This window comes from Callospermophilus lateralis, chromosome 9, assembly GCF_048772815.1.
Source record: "Callospermophilus lateralis isolate mCalLat2 chromosome 9, mCalLat2.hap1, whole genome shotgun sequence".
NCBI classification, from domain to species: Eukaryota; Metazoa; Chordata; class Mammalia; order Rodentia; family Sciuridae; genus Callospermophilus; species Callospermophilus lateralis.
The window spans coordinates 79,698,055-79,715,328 of NC_135313.1; the positions used below are offsets into that span (position 1 = coordinate 79,698,055).

A 17,274-nucleotide genomic window follows, 5' to 3' on the forward strand; every position below is an offset into this window, starting at 1 on the left:
AGATGAAAGTTTTCCTTAGAGGTTACTATTCTTTATTATCCTTAATTTGCAACAGAGAAGTATCCATATTTATGATTCAAGGAAGGAGTCATTTGGGGATAACATTATTTTAAAATCTCTCCATCTGAATATTCTTGAGGAATTACAACTAAAAAGTATAGTATATTTTTGTCTTATCAACAAGATGGTAGTGGATAACAAGTGTATTAAAGGTAATATATGAATCAAGATGTATTTTTTATTTTCTTTAATTTTCAACAAATCAATTCAACAAATAGTTACACTCTGCTGTACAATAGGATAGAATGGTGATACGAATTTTAAAAATCTTGCCATTTCCTTCAGGAACTCAGTTTAGGCAAAGCAATATAGAAAATTTCCTTTTTCCTTCCTAATATATATTGAACATTTTATTATAAATTAGGAAATTTGAAAGTGCTTTCCACATATTAGCTAGCGTAACTATAATGCAATATGCTAAGAGCTATAACAGGTGTATAGAACAAGGGGACATTATAAACTAAAGATGTCTCAAAACTACATAAGTGATAATATTTGATCAGGGACTTGAGAAATGAAAAGGAGATTAAAAAGGGGTTCTTAGTAGAAGCAGAATAACTTTAAAAAATATAGATAATGTGGAAGGAAGGTAATGAAGAGTCAGTCTTGTGTTTCCCCAAAACAAAGAAATATGACTGAGAAGGTGTGTGGCCTCCCCAAATCCCAGCTCCCTCTGCCCACAGTTAAACTTGTTGCTTTGTGACAACAGTGAAGAAATCTGAGGCCATTTTCTAAACCATTCAAGGGAAGCATCATTTCTTATTTTCCTTTTTAATTTCAAGCCTCCACATAATCTCTGACATATGGCTGACATTCAAAAAAATATTTGTTGGTTGAATATCTAGTAAGGTCATAAAATCTGCACTCAATTTCTGGAAATTAGATAATTTGATGCTCTGTGTGTAGGTATGTGGAGAAAGTGAAAACTGACTTTATAGTGTGTTGGTCCAATTTCAGGAGATAAGGCACAATGGGAAGGTCATGGGTGGAAGATGACAAATTAGTTCAGAAAGCTCTCAGGTAGTCTGATTTAAAAATTCCCTTACAGTGGGAGAAGTTGACCCCAATATACTCTGAATTCTTAGTTATTCATTATTGCTCAAGGTCATTCAAAAAGGAACAAGAATTTGGATGAATTTTTATAGCTGGAGGGGAAGTTGGAGATTGTTTACTCTTGAACCACTTAATCTTAAATAGGCACTATCTGGTGAACCTATTTCATAGTTCTGCATAAAAACCTTATGGTGTGTTGAAGCATATGGGGAAAGTGTTGTGTTAAGACAGTTTTTTTTTTTTTCCATCCAGCCAACATGTTTTGTTCTTAATCTAATGAAAGAAACGGTGGCTAAGAATTTTCTAAAAAGTAAATTATCCATTAAATGTTTAGCAGTTAAATAATCAAAAGGTGGCTGGGATTCTGGAACAACTTAGTCCTTTAATTAGAAATAATGATATTTCACACCAGTCACCATAAAATGGCACTTTCATTTTCTAAATACTCTAGCATATACATGGCAAGGCTTTGTAGATGAGTTTTCCTTAGAAGTTACTATTCTTTATTATCCTTAATTTGCAACAGAGAAGTAGCCATATTTATGATTCAAGGAAGGAGTCTGTTGCTTTTAAATAGTAGGAGAGAAGAATGGAAAGTCACCCAAATAAACTTAGTTGTTATTGGTGTCACATGCCTAGACCCCCAGTGATTGAGGTGTCTAGTCTGATGAGGAAGCAGTGGTAGTTTGCCCAGTGTGGGTAGATTTCTGAATATAAACAATAATCTACACAAATTTACAGTTTTTATACATATATGTGTATTTGTGTGTCTTTACAGAAATAGCATCAGAAGCTTTTAAAGGAATTTTCCTAATATTAATACCTAATATGTTTTATTTGCTTTGGTTTTAGACTTGCTCTTCAAAACTAAGGCAATGTGTGTGCCTCTTTAAATTTATTTCTTCTTCCTGCATTATCATTCTTTGAGAAAGTCATTATTTATACTGTGCTAAACTGTTATATGGCTTACTCTTAAATACTGTTACACATGACTTTGTATGTGTGCAAAAAAAAGGGCATGAAGTTCATACCAAGCAGATCAATATAGTATCTAAGAAATGTTATTATACTAATTTGATCTATATATCTTCAACTTCGAATACATATTGGTTTATGCCCAAATGCTGATTTTTATTTTTACCCATAACCCAGGAATGTAAGAACTGAGTCATATACAAAGTATTCTTTCACACTTGACCTTTATCATTTGCTCTAGTAAGTGTACTTTACACTTACCAATGGTCAATGGTAGTCATTAATAGAAATAAGTGCTTCTAATAGGTATATCTCTGTATTAGAGCACTTGTCTGGCACACTACACCCTGGGTTCAATACCCAGCAATGTAAAAAATAAGACAATTGAAAACAAGAAAATAAATGCTCTAGAGATAACAGAACTTAGGATGGTCTAGTGGTCTAATAAATGTTTTTCAATCTCATTGAAATGGGGATCTCTATATTTAAAGGACTGATTTTGAATAATAATAAATCAGAAGGTAACTTAAGAGAAGTCTAGATCTTCCAATAAGACATGATTAATATTCTCATGTCTTAGTAACAGAGCATGGTAATATGCATTTATAAAAACAAATCAACCTCCATCTTTGTGCTTCGGACTCCACTATAAATCCCTAACATTCCTTCTTTCCAATAAAAAGGAAGACTTAGACTAGTAGCTGGTCCCAAAACTAAAGCACACAGAAGGTAGGGAAGACAGAAGGGAGCAATGGCAATGTTTGAGGAGACACTGTCCTCCCACAATAGGACCAGCTGCTGGGGTGGGGAAGGAAAGATGGGATTCAGCTTAAATCTGGGGAATGACCTCCCCATAGTTATGACGACATGGAGGAGGTCAGTCTTGTGGTAATAATGAAGTTACAAAAAGAAAAAAAAATCCTGTGACTGATCATGTTGTTTACTTTGCTAACATAGAATAACTCTGAAAACTGCTGAAAGTAATTTAAATATGCTTGAATTTTTTTCAGATTACTCAAATAATGAAGTTTTTGTTTTAAAAAAAACCCCAAATGCCTCTTTAATTCCATTTTTCTTAGTATGTATTATGAAGTCATAAGAATTGAGAGAAGAGGTTAAATCCCTAGCTTGGTGGGATTTCTGTTTTCTTACTATGCATGAATAATAGTTGAAATACTTCATGAATGGTAGCTGGACATATTACCTTATTTTGTTTAAGGAGTGGAGAATGCTGTTTCTAACATGGCCATCTTTGTATCCTTCTATGATATCCCATTTTATCTGCAGTGCTACAACAGTGCCTACCACATCCTAGGTGCTCAGTAAATGACAAATTATCTCACAAATATTCTAAAACAGTTTTGAGACATAGTAGTGGGATGCAAAATTAGTTTAGTATGCCCCAACTAGTATTTTTTGATAAGAGAAATAAAAAAGAAAATAAAATAGAGAGAACATTGCATAGCTACTTTGTGGAAACTGTTTCTGATAGTTTAAATACATGATATGTCAGGGGTTGCTAAAATCATTCCAGTATGTCTTGACTGTCACAGAAAAAGAATGTGATAGAATGGGACTGAAAGTATCAAAGTACATCATAATAAGCATTTTTTCATGAAAATTTTGTTATGCATTAAATATGTATGTCTAGTGGACTATAATACACGTTAATTTCTTACTGTGAGAAAAAGTTGAAAAACACTGTTTTGGGACCAGGCCTCTCAATCTTTGGGGAATGGAGTTGTGCTCCAGGAAGCATCTGAAAGGGGTCCCTGGGGGGTCGTCCAGCAGAGGAGCCCTGCTCTATGTCTGATGAATATTCTCTCTTGTACCTGTGCCCCTGGATCTTGAATAGATACTGAGTTTCCCTGGGCTAGTTCCAACACCAGAGATACCTCAGAGATTCCTCCAGACTTCTGTCTATCTAGTTCCACTCCTAGTTAATAAAAAGGTAAGTTTTTACTTTGAATTTGCAATAAGTATAGTAATTAAAAAAAGATAATCCTTCCTCTACTTTTTAGTTGGCTGGCAATAATGTTTAAGTTCCTAGAAAGTAAGAACTTCATGATTTGAATTATTTAGTACAACATGCATGTGGAAATGAAATCCATTTTGATGATGCAATAGGGTATTTTTGAGCATTATTTATGAGTCAAATTTGTGTAGAGCTGACATTACTCTCTAGAATGTAGGCATTTTTTGAAATTACTTAAATGTTTTTGGGCTACTGGATTGTAGGAAATAACAGGTTAGGTATTACCTAGAGAACTTAAAGCCTTCTATTGGCTTTATAAGTGAGCATAATGTATGGCAGTGGAATAAAATTCTCCCAATTTGCACACTGGGGCAATTTATTTCTTGAAAAGTACAAAATAGATAATTGAATCAACAAACATATCATACCACTCTGAGTTCTATTATCACCATTGATTACATAGACTCAATGTCTAAAGTCAAACATATTTTAACTTTTTCTTTGTATACAAGGAAACATTTAACCTGGAACATGTAAACAAAACAAATGGTTTAACTCTGATATTAGGAAACCTTCTTAAACAGTAAGACATTGCCTGTAGTAAAAATATCTTACAGCAAAGAAGAAATGGCTCATTTTGCAAAAATTTAACTAAAAGAATAGACATAGGTTTTTATCACACATCCCAGAATTTAATACAGTTTTGTTGTCTGGTTAAATAACAAGAGCACAGAGCAAATTTTAACCTATAAGCCTTGTGCCTCAGAAGAATAAAATCTAGTTATTCAAAAATTTGGTGGAAATACTTTCAATAGTGACTATTGTTATTAATCTAGTTAACCACCTTCTATGAGCCTCTGCCTCTTTCTTCAGTCTACATTAGTCTGTATGAGACTAGATGATTATTTCCACACAAACTTCCCATACTTTGAGAAGGCTAACATATAGTATAATTTGCCCTTGGACATTTCATCCCTTAAAATTTCTATACTTGTTGGCTCATCTAGACAATGTAGGGGATGACAACTTCCCTTATTTTCTCTACTGGCATGTTCTGAGAATAAATAAACACAAGAACAAAAAAATTAAACACATTACTTTGTAGTCTTTTACCCAAAGCATTTTTTTTTTGTGGTCTCAACTATTTCATTGTCTTATACCTACCATTTCAATGGCTGTCCTGAGTTTCAAATGTATTTTGTGCTGAAAGAAAACACTTGCTTTTACAGAGTTTAAAAATATACATATATATTTATATAAATACTCATGAATATATTCATTGATAGGTTTATTTATATTCTTATTAGTCAATGTATATATTTAAGAGTTAAGGCAAATAAATGTTTTAATTATTTCCTCATTTGTCATATATCCATACTCTGTCCCCTCATGATTATATTTTCATGTGCTGAGAAGAGTTGATTAAATGTTTTTATTAAGGAAAATAGGATATAAAAGCATTTTAAATGAAAAGGTTATATTTAATGACTTTATTATATTGGAAGGAGGAAGATTGTTATTAAGAAAGAATGTTACTAGAATAATCTAAATCTTTCTTCTTTGAAAATTGTGAAACATCACAGGGTCATGGGAGGGACACATTGCTGTATGGATGCTGACAGAGCCAAGTCCCCTACAGAGGCCAGGGTTCCCAGCATAGGTGTTTTAGTGACGTGGTTAGCAGGTGTGCTGTAGCCAGAAGCCCTAGGAAGCATGGGCCTTTTGAAGTCTGCCAGTCAAGGGCACTTGATTTTGGTTCCCTCCGTATATCAAAACCCACAGGACATGAGCTGGAACCACTGAAGTACTGAAATTTGCTTCTCTTTAAAAACTGAAAGTTGTTTGAAATGTTTACTGCTGAAGGATTTTGAGCATATGCCTGTGTTCAGCAGTTTGTTTGGACTATGATTTAGGAACTTTGGGGTTTGGCTGCCATATTCACCAGAGCATTAGAATTTGGGGCATGTCACCAAATATCCTCCTGTTAGTTCTACATCTGTTACATGAAAGTATTAAGCTTGACTTGCAATTTTATATTCAAAAAGCTAATAGGAACCTATACACATTACAATCCAGAGTATTGAGCAGCTCTAGTGAAAAGCCATTCTGAAACACCAAATAGAATTAATAAAGCCCCTAAGTTTTAGAAATGATTTCTAAATATTTCATATCTTTTATCTGATTTTGTCACAATCTTTGCCCCTAATTCCTCTGTTTGAGTTGTACGTTTTAAATGTAAATAATACAGAACTCATATATAGACCTAAGACTCAATATTTGGCGTTTTAACAATAGAAAAATCATTTTAAAAAGAAGTTTTGAAAATAAGTTACCAATCAAATTAAGCATTTTCAGAGAAAGTAATTTCTTGTTTCAATGTCTTAATGTGATGTTTCTGAATTGCTGCTTAGGAGAGTGAATAAAGGCACTGAATGGAGCAGGTCACCTGAGCTGTGTCTAGGCTGTTAGCACAGGGTGCAGCTGGATGTGTTACCTGTGGGTCTCTTTCACACTTACTGTGCTACCAGTCTTGGAACAACATGATTAGTATCTGTACAGTCACCTCTTTCGAAGGTCTAGTGATAGGCCACCCAGTAGGAAACCCATTCTTATCTGAGTGAGGTGATAACTCATTGACAGAAAGGTCCCCAACTATGATCCATGAATAAAGGCAGTTCTCATGATATTTTTGGATATTTCTTCTGTAACTGAGAAAAACATTTAAATCATTTTGTGCTATGATAGTAGAGTTCAAAAATTGATATTGTCTAACAATACATCATAAATTTATAAATGTGGCTTCTAACATGTATTGATGTGCTTCAATTCATCTTCTATTGAACATTTTAAAAGATTTTGAAATGGAAGTAGAAAACAATGAATTTTGTACACTAAACATTTCAGATGAAGAACTTAATACAGCTGGGGAAAAATGGATTTTAGAATCAGATGAACCTGAGTTCAAGTCCTGATTCAGTTACATTTGATCCTGGACAGTTAAATTTTCTAAGGCTCAGTTTCCTTTTCTGGAAAACAGGGACAATAAAATTCTATACTCTGGAAAACTGCACAGATTATAAATAACACAGGTAAACCACTTGGCACATAGTAGATACTTAATGATAGCCATTTTTCTTCTCATATATTACTGTTGTAGTAGGAATACCTAGAAAACCTCTTACAGGGATAGCTGTGACTGTCACCTGTTGTCTCATTCTGGATGCCCAGCCTTGGTGCTTAATGATTATTTGATGAATGAATAAATGTCAGTGTGAACAGATATTTAGGCCAGGTGATTATAAGAACAGTACATTCAATTGACACAATTTACTTCATAGCAAAAAGAAACATGCACTAAAGATCTCTTCAATATTTAGCTCATCAAAAGAGTTACAATAATTAGTAAGTCAACCCATTTTCAAAACCAGCTGCACAGCAGACCTAAATACATTACTTAGTATTTAATTTTATTAGGTTAAATAGTTTAAAAATTCTTACTAACTTAGATTTTAATTAAACATATGTTTTCAGGTTAGCTTGTGCATCATTGGTCACATCATTTCATTACTAATCATTTATTCTAGTTCTTTTTTAGTTATATATATGCTAAAGCTTCTCTTATATTAATATCATTTTAACCTATGTACTTTGATACCACCAGGACTAGCAATTGAAGTCAGATGTTTTACATAGATACATGGGACAGAAAAATAAGTGACCTTATTTTATCTTATATAAAATAAGCCTAAAGTTGGCATCAGAAGAAACAAGAATGTTAACAAACATTGGTCTTTTCCATTATGGATGAATCGAAATATATCACTAATAAAATACATATACTTTGCACATATGAATTTTGACCTGAAATTAAGTAAATTGAGGTAAGGGGTATCAAAACTATCAAAACTACATAATATAATGAGACTACCAATGTCTCATCAAAATGATTGAATGTGTGCTCATTGAATATGGTACATTGTTAAATAGTTATAGAAATCATGTAACTTTAATCTTCTATATGTATAAGATTAAATTTTTGTGTAGAATTAATGAATAAGGAGTCAGTGAACAGCTGGAAGCCCCTTATGGGATAACAATTCTGTTAAACACATAAAAAATAAAGGTTCATAAGATTCCTTAAACTAAGAATATCAAGAAGGCACTAATAATTTTGAATATCTTCTAAATCTTGAATTCTTTTTAACACAAGAGGTCACTGGACAGTTCTTCATTAAATACTGACATCAACACAGAACATATAACCAGGTTGTGAAAGATGGCAACACCAGGAAGAAAACACTTTTGGTTTTACTACAGCAATAGACATGTAGAGTATCCATTTTCAGCATGGTGGTGTGATACAGTCCACAAAATCTAATGGTAGTTGATTAGTAAAAGCCTTAGCAGTTTTCTCATTTCCAGGAGCAATCTGGTTTTTAAAGCTTGCTGTTCTCAAATAAGAATTATAATAACTCTGCAGTCATCTTTTATTGCCTCCCTGTCATTTCCCACAAATCTGAAATCATTAGTGTTGGGCTCTTAGTAGTTTTTCTAATGTTTTCATGGTCAAATTTTCTGAAGTCTCAACGAATTCATCTCTTTAGTGCTTCCATACAGTTTTTATAATGATTTCTGAGGACTCTATTGCACAAAACATAGTTCTTTTTCTAATGTGTCTACTTTTACATAAACTTGTCTCCTTCACTAACAGTGGGTGAAGATTTACATTAAATTTGGGTTCAAAACCTTAGTGTCAATGGTAAAAATAATGGTTTAGTTCTATGAGAAAATTTAAAGCAATTTCAAGATCAAAAATTCTGGAAATCAGGTTTTCAAGCCTTTTTATTAGAAAACTTAAATTATTAGCTTTTTTTTTTAAAAAAAGAAGTAGCCAATATTCATTTTTGAATTTTTTCAAACAAATTATAATAAAGGATAGCAAACTAGGATAAGAAAACACATTAGAAGATAGCTTCCTACTTCATACAACTTCTAGTTACTTTTTCCTATCCATTCACCTATATCTGTTCAGCAGCAAGAAAAATAATATCCATTTATTTTTGCCTTTTTGGATTTTCCAAGATGAGCTTCATTTACCTGAATACAAACAAAAGCAAGGGGAAACGGCTTCTATATTGGCATAGACCAGGACATGTCTCATAACCAGAAAACCCTGCTTTCTATGGCTTTTTTTTTTTTTTGCAATTTATAGTCCATTGGTTATAAAACCAACTAAAAGTTGAACAATATTCAAAATGACACAGATTGATAACAAATAACAGAAACATATGGAATCCCCTTATTCTTTCCAATAGACAAATCCCTACCATTCTGTAAATAAAATTATAAATACTAAAGAAATGAAGAAAATTTCACAATGGGGAAAGGATCATTTCTTATAATAAATATTTTGGTACAAATTTAAAAAAAACGTAGAAAAACTTAGTACCTTTGGGTACTTTTTTCTAATAAAACCATACCTGCTTCAGAACTTGTTTGATTATAGCTGCTAACAATGCTGTTTGGTATCACTGGAGTGGAGGACGTTGAAATTCTTGACTGAGGTGGATTGGGATGTAATGAATTTCCTAAAGCCATGCCCGACTGACTGAGCATCCCACAGTTCCCGCTAGCCTGAATCTGATTTATTAAACCTGCAAGATGGTGATTGGGGACTGGACTGTTACTGTGAACAAAGTTAGTGTTTGCATTGTGGCAGTGCACGGCATCCCCTCTTAAAGGTATGTTCTGTGTCAGTGAATTCTGAAGAACACTGGAGTTCATATTGGGATCTGTAAAATGCAGCTGGTTAGCAGAGCAAGGCAAAGCAGTGTTTGAGCCCCCACAACCCGGGGTACTATTGCTACTCAAGTGAGAGCTTTGACAACTCATAGACTGTAGTAACTGAGACATTGAACTGATGGGAAATGAACCCTGACCCTGCTTCCTCAGCAAGTCGGGTCCAGGTTTAGGAACCGCAGAACTATCCATTTGAGACTGTCTTAGCAAACTCAACACTGTGGTAGGTGGCTGTTTTCTTTTCCGTAATGAGTCTTTTTGCTGAGACATCAGCTTATCTCTTAGTGCTGCGCGACCACTTTGCCCTTCACCTGTTGGGAGAAGCATGTTGGCAGTAGGAGGGAACATGGTGTTTAAAGTGCTATGTCCTTCAGTGTTGCCACTGCCGGCAACAGCTCCAGAATTGCTACTGCTGCTACTGTTGTTACCAGCAAGTTTGTTTTGATTTGCTAGCTGTGCTTTGGCTGCTGCTGAGAGTAAACTACTTGCTGGAAAGGAGGCAGCATTGTGCTGGTTCAAGATCTGATTTAAAGGCATTCCCAGCAAACCAGGCTGACTCTTTACAGAACCACTTCCGGCAGATGCAGTAGGAAAAGCTGCACTGCTTGGGGTATTTAGTACATTACTCATTCCAGCAATTAATGGGTTAGGGATATCCTTGTACTGATGATGTCCATCGGACTTGGTAGAAGGGCTTGATGGCATTGATGGCCTTGGGGACCCTATAGTTGACCTTGGTGACCTGGGTGGAACCTTAATACCACTACAAGTGGCCTGGGGTCCTACAGGTGGTATCATGAAATTTCCATGATCTGATGATGTGGAAGATGAGCGTGATCTTTGGGGCGATGCCTCAATCCTTCCAATTCCAGTCCCCATCATGTGCACTGGGGATGTCACTGGAGAAGGGGACAGGGAGGTTGAAGCTGAATGCGGAACTCTTTGTACATGACTCCCATGATTCATATGGCCAGGTTTTACAGTTGGCAAAGGGAGATTACTTGGCAAAGGAACAACAGCAGGAGGCATGCTTACATTCATCACAGGTACCTGAGAGTGGACATTTGAATGGAAACTGGTTGGATTAATGATAACAGGGTTCTGATTCACTGGTTTACTAGGAATAGGGTCAAGAATGCCAAGTGGATCTTTCTCAGATGTTAATGGCTTTTTCTGAAGAGCACAAGAAGGTGGAGGAGGGGGTGGTGGGCCTTGGGGTGGTTTGTGGTGAAACATTGCTCGTGGTATTTCCATATTAGTTGAAAAATTACACATTGGTTTTTTCATTACTGGACTCTTTGTAGTCAAAGTTGGGGAAAGAGGTATATTAGTCCTTCCAGCCATTGCACAGGATGACTGTACAGGAGAACCATGTAGCATTACTGAAGGTGGAGAAAGAGGAGTCCTATTCAGGTGAATAGGACTAGAATTGGGAGCTCCATGAAAACCAGGATTATTTCTTGTGAAAACATCAGGACTTCCAAGTGGGTCAGTCCGTGGAGAGATTGAACCATCTCCATATATCTGGGAACCTGATGATGCTGGGCTTGGCAGGCCTCCATGGCTGCCACGGAATGGAGATTTCTGTCCGTGTTCACTGCTGCCCAATCTCTGCCGGGGGTAGACAGGGTGGAGTTCTTGTTGCTGGCTTCCAGGCAGTTCTTGTACATATAGCCTTCCCATGGCATTTGACGATCCAATCATCAACTTGAAAGGATTCTTACATTCAGGCATTACAGAATTTGTAATTCCTTCATGAGACTTATTTCTTATTGATCTTGGAGTTGCTGCCCGTGAAGGTACTACTGGAGTTGCATCTGATGTGAAAGAGAAAAAAGATTCTGTTAATAGTTTTCTTTCTTTTGTGTTGGCAGGGAGGAAAGGAAGGAGGAAATCAGGAAGAAATAGGAAAAAGGTCATCAGGAAATACAAATTTGCAAATAAAAATTATGATTCTATGCAATGAAAAAAGGTTCTGCAAGCAGCTACCTTAAACTTTGATTTAAAAAATGTACTTTATTCTCCTTAGTTGACCAAAGATTCTCAGTAATTATTCATTAGTCTTGTTTACCTCTTTTCTGTTGAGAAAGCCTAGGCATCTAAATCAGTACATACTGACATCAGTCATTCTAATAAGATTTAGAATATGCAAAATCAAGACTGACAGCCCAGATGGAAGTGGTGATGTTACTATCTTATTGGATTTAAAATTTTTGAGTGCATAATTACAATTGGAAATCATAATCTGTGTGACATATTTATTTTCTTGTATGACTTAAATGATTTTTCATTTCTATAAGAAAATTTGTTACTCTATAAATGCATCTATTACCTTACTGAAACCTTCTCAGGACAGCTACAGTAATATTTCCTTATCTCAACATTTTCACTCTGAGAGTAAGACTCTTTATTTTTGTGAATTACATGAATGGGACTCTGCATCTTTTAAAATAGGAATGATAACAAGAATAAATGCAGTAATATTACAATCATTCTTAGCTTCATGATGTCTACAACACTGTAACACTATTAATTTCTTTGCCCTTTGTCATTGTTGTCAAAATGGCTTTAATCAACCAATTTCGGTAAAAGATTACAAATCTTTTATTAGGATAGAATTCTAATGTAAAATTCAATGGAGTATTAAAACCTTCAGTGCTGGGCTGCTATTGAGAATTCTCTTTTTACATGAATGCATTTCTCCCTCTCCGGCTTTTTGGAATCCCTTCAGTTCTTCTGGAGATCAGACAGAATAGAGGCAACAAAAGCAAGCTGGTTCATCATACAGAATTTTCACTCTATCATGTCAGAATTCTAGGTTTCAGTTTCTAAGCCCCTACGGATGCTTAACTCTTTCATGAAGTTGTGCCTTCTAAAACAGAGATGGCAAATAAAATTTGTTTCATATGCCAATTCCCATCAATTTATAGAGGCTGATTACAGAGCTGTATTGAAAAGGATGCTAAGCTCTAGATGGACTCTGTGAGAAAATGCCAATGAGTCTGTCAGGGCACAGGAGATGAAAGTCATACCCTTCTTACAATATATTTGCCATAACTATTTATAGACCCAAAACATAGCAAATATACTTAGATTCATTTGCAATCAGAGGTATACTTATCTAAAAGGTGAAATGCACATTTAAGATAAATACTTCTACTTGCTAGACAGTATACAGATGAAATCATATAATAAAGATTTTTAAGGTACTCAGTCACAACCTGGGACATACAGAAGTCAAGGTAGAGTGCATTCAAGTAGTATGAGAAAGCAGTGAACATATAGTTTTCTTGGAAAATGCAGACTTTCTAATTCTAGCATGGTAGAGGTTATTTAATAAGGTAATTTTGGGATATAATATAGAAAATGTTGAGAACCAATAACATAACAGAATGGCAGCAGATAAAGTCATTTGAAGCCTATTTTTAAAGTTTGTAATTAAAGAAATAACATTAAAAATATGTAGGGTACTATGCTTGCAATATAGTAACAATAGTTACATGTAATCATATCACTAGAATTATAATGGGACTGGCTGTGTTCTCTTTAATCATAATCACTTGCATCTTTTCTCAGATAAAAATGTATTCATATAATTATCTATAGTTCAGTGATTAAAAATAATATGAATATTGGCATTTTTATATTCAACAAAAAGAATTTAGACAATTGCTGTGTTTTAGAAGGAATTTTGTCCATATTTAAGGCAAAATAGTTATCCTCTTTAAAGTAACAGAAATACTAAACAAACTAGCAAAAGTCAGGCTGAGGCTATATGACATTTAGGAAGTAAGGTATACAAGAGTTGGCAAGTATAAATACCAGGCACCCACTTACATTCAAGTAGACCTTTTAAAGAATAAACAGTAACAATGTAAATGTTTATATATTTATTTAAAAGGAGATAAAAGCTACTATGTGAGACTTTTGATTTTTAATTATTAAACCTCAACTTCATGAAATAATTTAAAGTTATGAAAAAATGCTATTGCTGAAGAGAGTAAGAGTAACAATCCAATGAAGTGTAGCATTTAGAAGGGATAGAAATACACCAATTATTGCCTATACTAATTAACTATTTATCCTTAATTTCAATAATTAAATTTGTATGTATAGGTATGACAAAGGACTTAGATTAAGATTCTTCTGGGTCTTAAGAAAGGCAATAAGGCAGACTGTATAAAAAGGTAAAACTGTATGACATAATGTGATGTGAGATCAACAGCAGACAAAAGTATGTTCAAAAATACATTCAGGATAATATGCAAAAATTAAAACATCAAGGTGGCAGGTTAAAGGCAAATTTTAAATAATTTGTTATTATTAAACTTATGTTTAAATTGTTGCAACTCTTTTAATTTAAAAATTGTACCTTATTAAAAGAATAACATTCTCTAAAAGTTTTTTTTCCTTATATATCTTAGTATATAGAAGTGGAGCAATTTGTAAAAATTAGTCCCATTTATATTTAAAGGTTAGAGGGTTGTTGGAAAGAGGCTTTATGTTTATTGATGCAAAATCTGTCTCTTCACCCGAGTTCTAAGTCAGAGATTTTAATTACCTGTATGATGTAGCAATTGTGTGTGAGTTTTTTTTTTAACATTCCAGGCTCTCAATAGTTTGGCTGCAATTTATTATACTTCTTTAATCTTCCATTCCAGTTAGGTTAGTTTCCACATTATATCTTAATTATGTCACACTCATTATGAAGAATAATTTTCCTATTCCCTTCATATGCCTAAATCCTATTATTTTCCCAAAGCTTGTCTAAATCAGGGTTCTGCCATGAAGCGTTCTCTGAGCTCTACAGGTCACATTCATTGTCCCTATTTTTCAGAACTTTGCAGAACAGTATCAATTACCCCTCATCAACTCATGCTTTGGTGCTTGCCATATTTTATTCTGAACCACTAATCAAGTCTTAAGCAGATTGTAATATTTTAGAGGGAATTCATATTCTTGCCTTTACAAAAAGAGGTTCCTCAGTCTCAGAGTATAATGACACAAAGCACATACTAATCACAAAGGGAAAAAGGGTACTTTACAATGGAAAAATTGGATGGACACAAACTTAACCAAGCAATCAAACAGTGTCATAGATATGGGTGAAGGTGTTTATCCTGATGAGGCTATAACTTCACCCATGCAGAATTCCTATCAAATGTGTATTACCTGAGTGTGAAGAAACCATCAGGCAAATCCAAATTGAGGAACAGCCTGCAAATCTGGTTGGCCTGAACTCTTCAAAAATTTCAGTCCCATGAATGACTAAAAACACCGGGGACTCGATATAGATTAAAGAAATGTAACACTAACTGCAGTGCACCATCTTTGATTGCATTCTGGTTTTAAAGCCAATTTTTTAAAAAGTAAAAAGAGATATTGTTAGGAAAACTGGAGAAACTAAAATACAAACTTCATGTTAGACAACATTTTTATATCACTGTTATATTTCCCAAATGTGATCATTAGATTGTTGTTACGTAGGGGAATGTCCTTGAGGGGTAAATTGTGACAATACCTGAAACTTTCTATAACAAAATATAAGTGGTTTTCTAAGCAAATGGTAGATGGCTACTTAATGAACCATCCTTGCACTTTTTCTGCAGCTTTTAATTCTTGAAAAAAATTGTGTGTGTGGGCTGGGGTCGTGGCTCAGTGGTAGAACACTCACCTATTACACGCGAGGCCCTGGGTTCGATCCTCAGCACCACATAAAAGTAAATAAATAAAATAAAGATATAAAAAAATTGTGTGTGTGTGTGTGTGTGTGTGTGTGTGTGTGAGAGAGAGAGAGAGAGAGAGAGAGAGAGAAAGAGAGAGAGAGAGAGAAAGAGATTGATTTAGAGAGAGAGAAATTGAGAGTGAGTTGAGTGGGGGCTCATAAAAAGTTCTTGGCAAGATGATTTTTGTTTAGTAGGTGTTCAACAAATAGTTATCAAATGACTAAAAAAAAAAGAAAAAAGAAAAGAAAAAGCTTGTTTTTAACAAAACTGCTAAATTGTTGGGGATTTAACATCACATCTTCCAGTACAGCCCTATGAAAATGGCTACATTTGTTTCCTAAAAACCAATGGCACTTTCTTTTCTGTGAGCTCAGCTCTGCACATCTGCATAGCATTAGGATGTGCTAATTAGTGTTTAGTCTGATTATGTAACTAGATGATCTGCACAAGGAATTCTGGGAAATAACCTCATGGTAATTTTTCAGAATTAATTTGCTATTTGCACTAAAATGATAGATCATATAAAACCTTAAAAACACTGTGCATGTTTGAAAAGTGAAAGGGGAAAATGCTTTGGCAAAGTGATTTCCAGCATCTCCTTCTCTTGCAATGGAGTGGGGGAGGAGAATTCCTAACCCCTTAGCCATATTACATACTTGTTCCTCCTCCGGGACTGGTGAGCACCAGAGAAGGATGTGGGGCTTCCATGCTTTTATGAAGTGTGGCCACTGCAATGATTTTTCTTTTATGTATGCATAGCTTTGTGACATCTTCATCTGCCTTAACATCTTCTGCAGTTCTCTGTTTCACAGCAGCTCCAGGATCAAAATTAAATACCTGGAAAAAGCACAGTCTTTGTTTAGAATACGTCTGCAAAAACATTTAATAAAAAGATCCTCTTGTTTAAAAAGAAAAACACTGTACTGAGATTAAGCCATAAATCTGAATAAAACTTTCTTAAGTTTTTAAACTTCAGGAAAACAATGTTATATAACTTAATAAATACTTCTGGTGAACTTACGGTTTTTAGTAGCAAAATAAATAATGAAAATTACAGTAATTCTAAGATAGCCAAGATAAATATATGGAAAAGTTTAATATCTAATAATGTTTCCAATTTTAGATAGTTCCTGATATTATACCAGTACAAAAACAGATAAAATATAGATACAAAAGCAAAACAAAAAACTGATATTTCTATATGCTAACTTTCCTTTGGTTTCCTTTTATTACTGTATTTATATTACCTTTTAACTGACTTAGAAAATCTACTGCTCTATTAAAAATTTACTTATTAGAAATTTTTTTTATGATGCAGTAACACAGTAAAAAGAAAAAAGTTGTTTATTAATTTTTAGTTTGAAAATTAATACTATAAAACATTCAGAGAATGATCTATTTCTATAGCAAATAACATTTTACTATTTTAAGTAATTTTACTTTTTACCTTGTAAAGGAGTAAAACATTTTCATATTTTGGTTATGAGGGTTTGGCTTTACAATTTTTGAAACATTTTTGACAGACTTATCAATAACCATGCTAAAAGTAATACTGCAGTTAGAGTAGTTAAAGAAAATACTGCATTACTAAATATTGAGCATAGGTACAGCTCTAATAAAAAGGTGTAATTGTGGTTTTAAAGAAATATTTAATATGAATATAGTTTGTCACCTTTGAAAATGACC

At 34.1% G+C, this 17,274-nt stretch overlaps 1 protein-coding gene across 6 annotated transcripts in view; it reads right to left on the reverse strand.

Annotated features, from left to right (window-relative positions):
- Positions 1–17,274, reverse strand: part of Mbd5 (methyl-CpG binding domain protein 5) — a 406,311-nt gene that overhangs the window by 34,500 nt on the left and 354,537 nt on the right. For all 6 annotated transcript variants that reach the window (XM_076866536.2, XM_076866534.2, XM_076866535.2 and 3 more), the window contains 2 exons: positions 16,245–16,425; positions 9,544–11,679 (listed from right to left, as the gene is read on the reverse strand). In XM_076866536.2, coding sequence (XP_076722651.1) covers positions 9,544–11,679; positions 16,245–16,425 — 2,317 coding nt within the window. The remainder of the gene's footprint in view (positions 1–9,543; positions 11,680–16,244; positions 16,426–17,274) is intronic.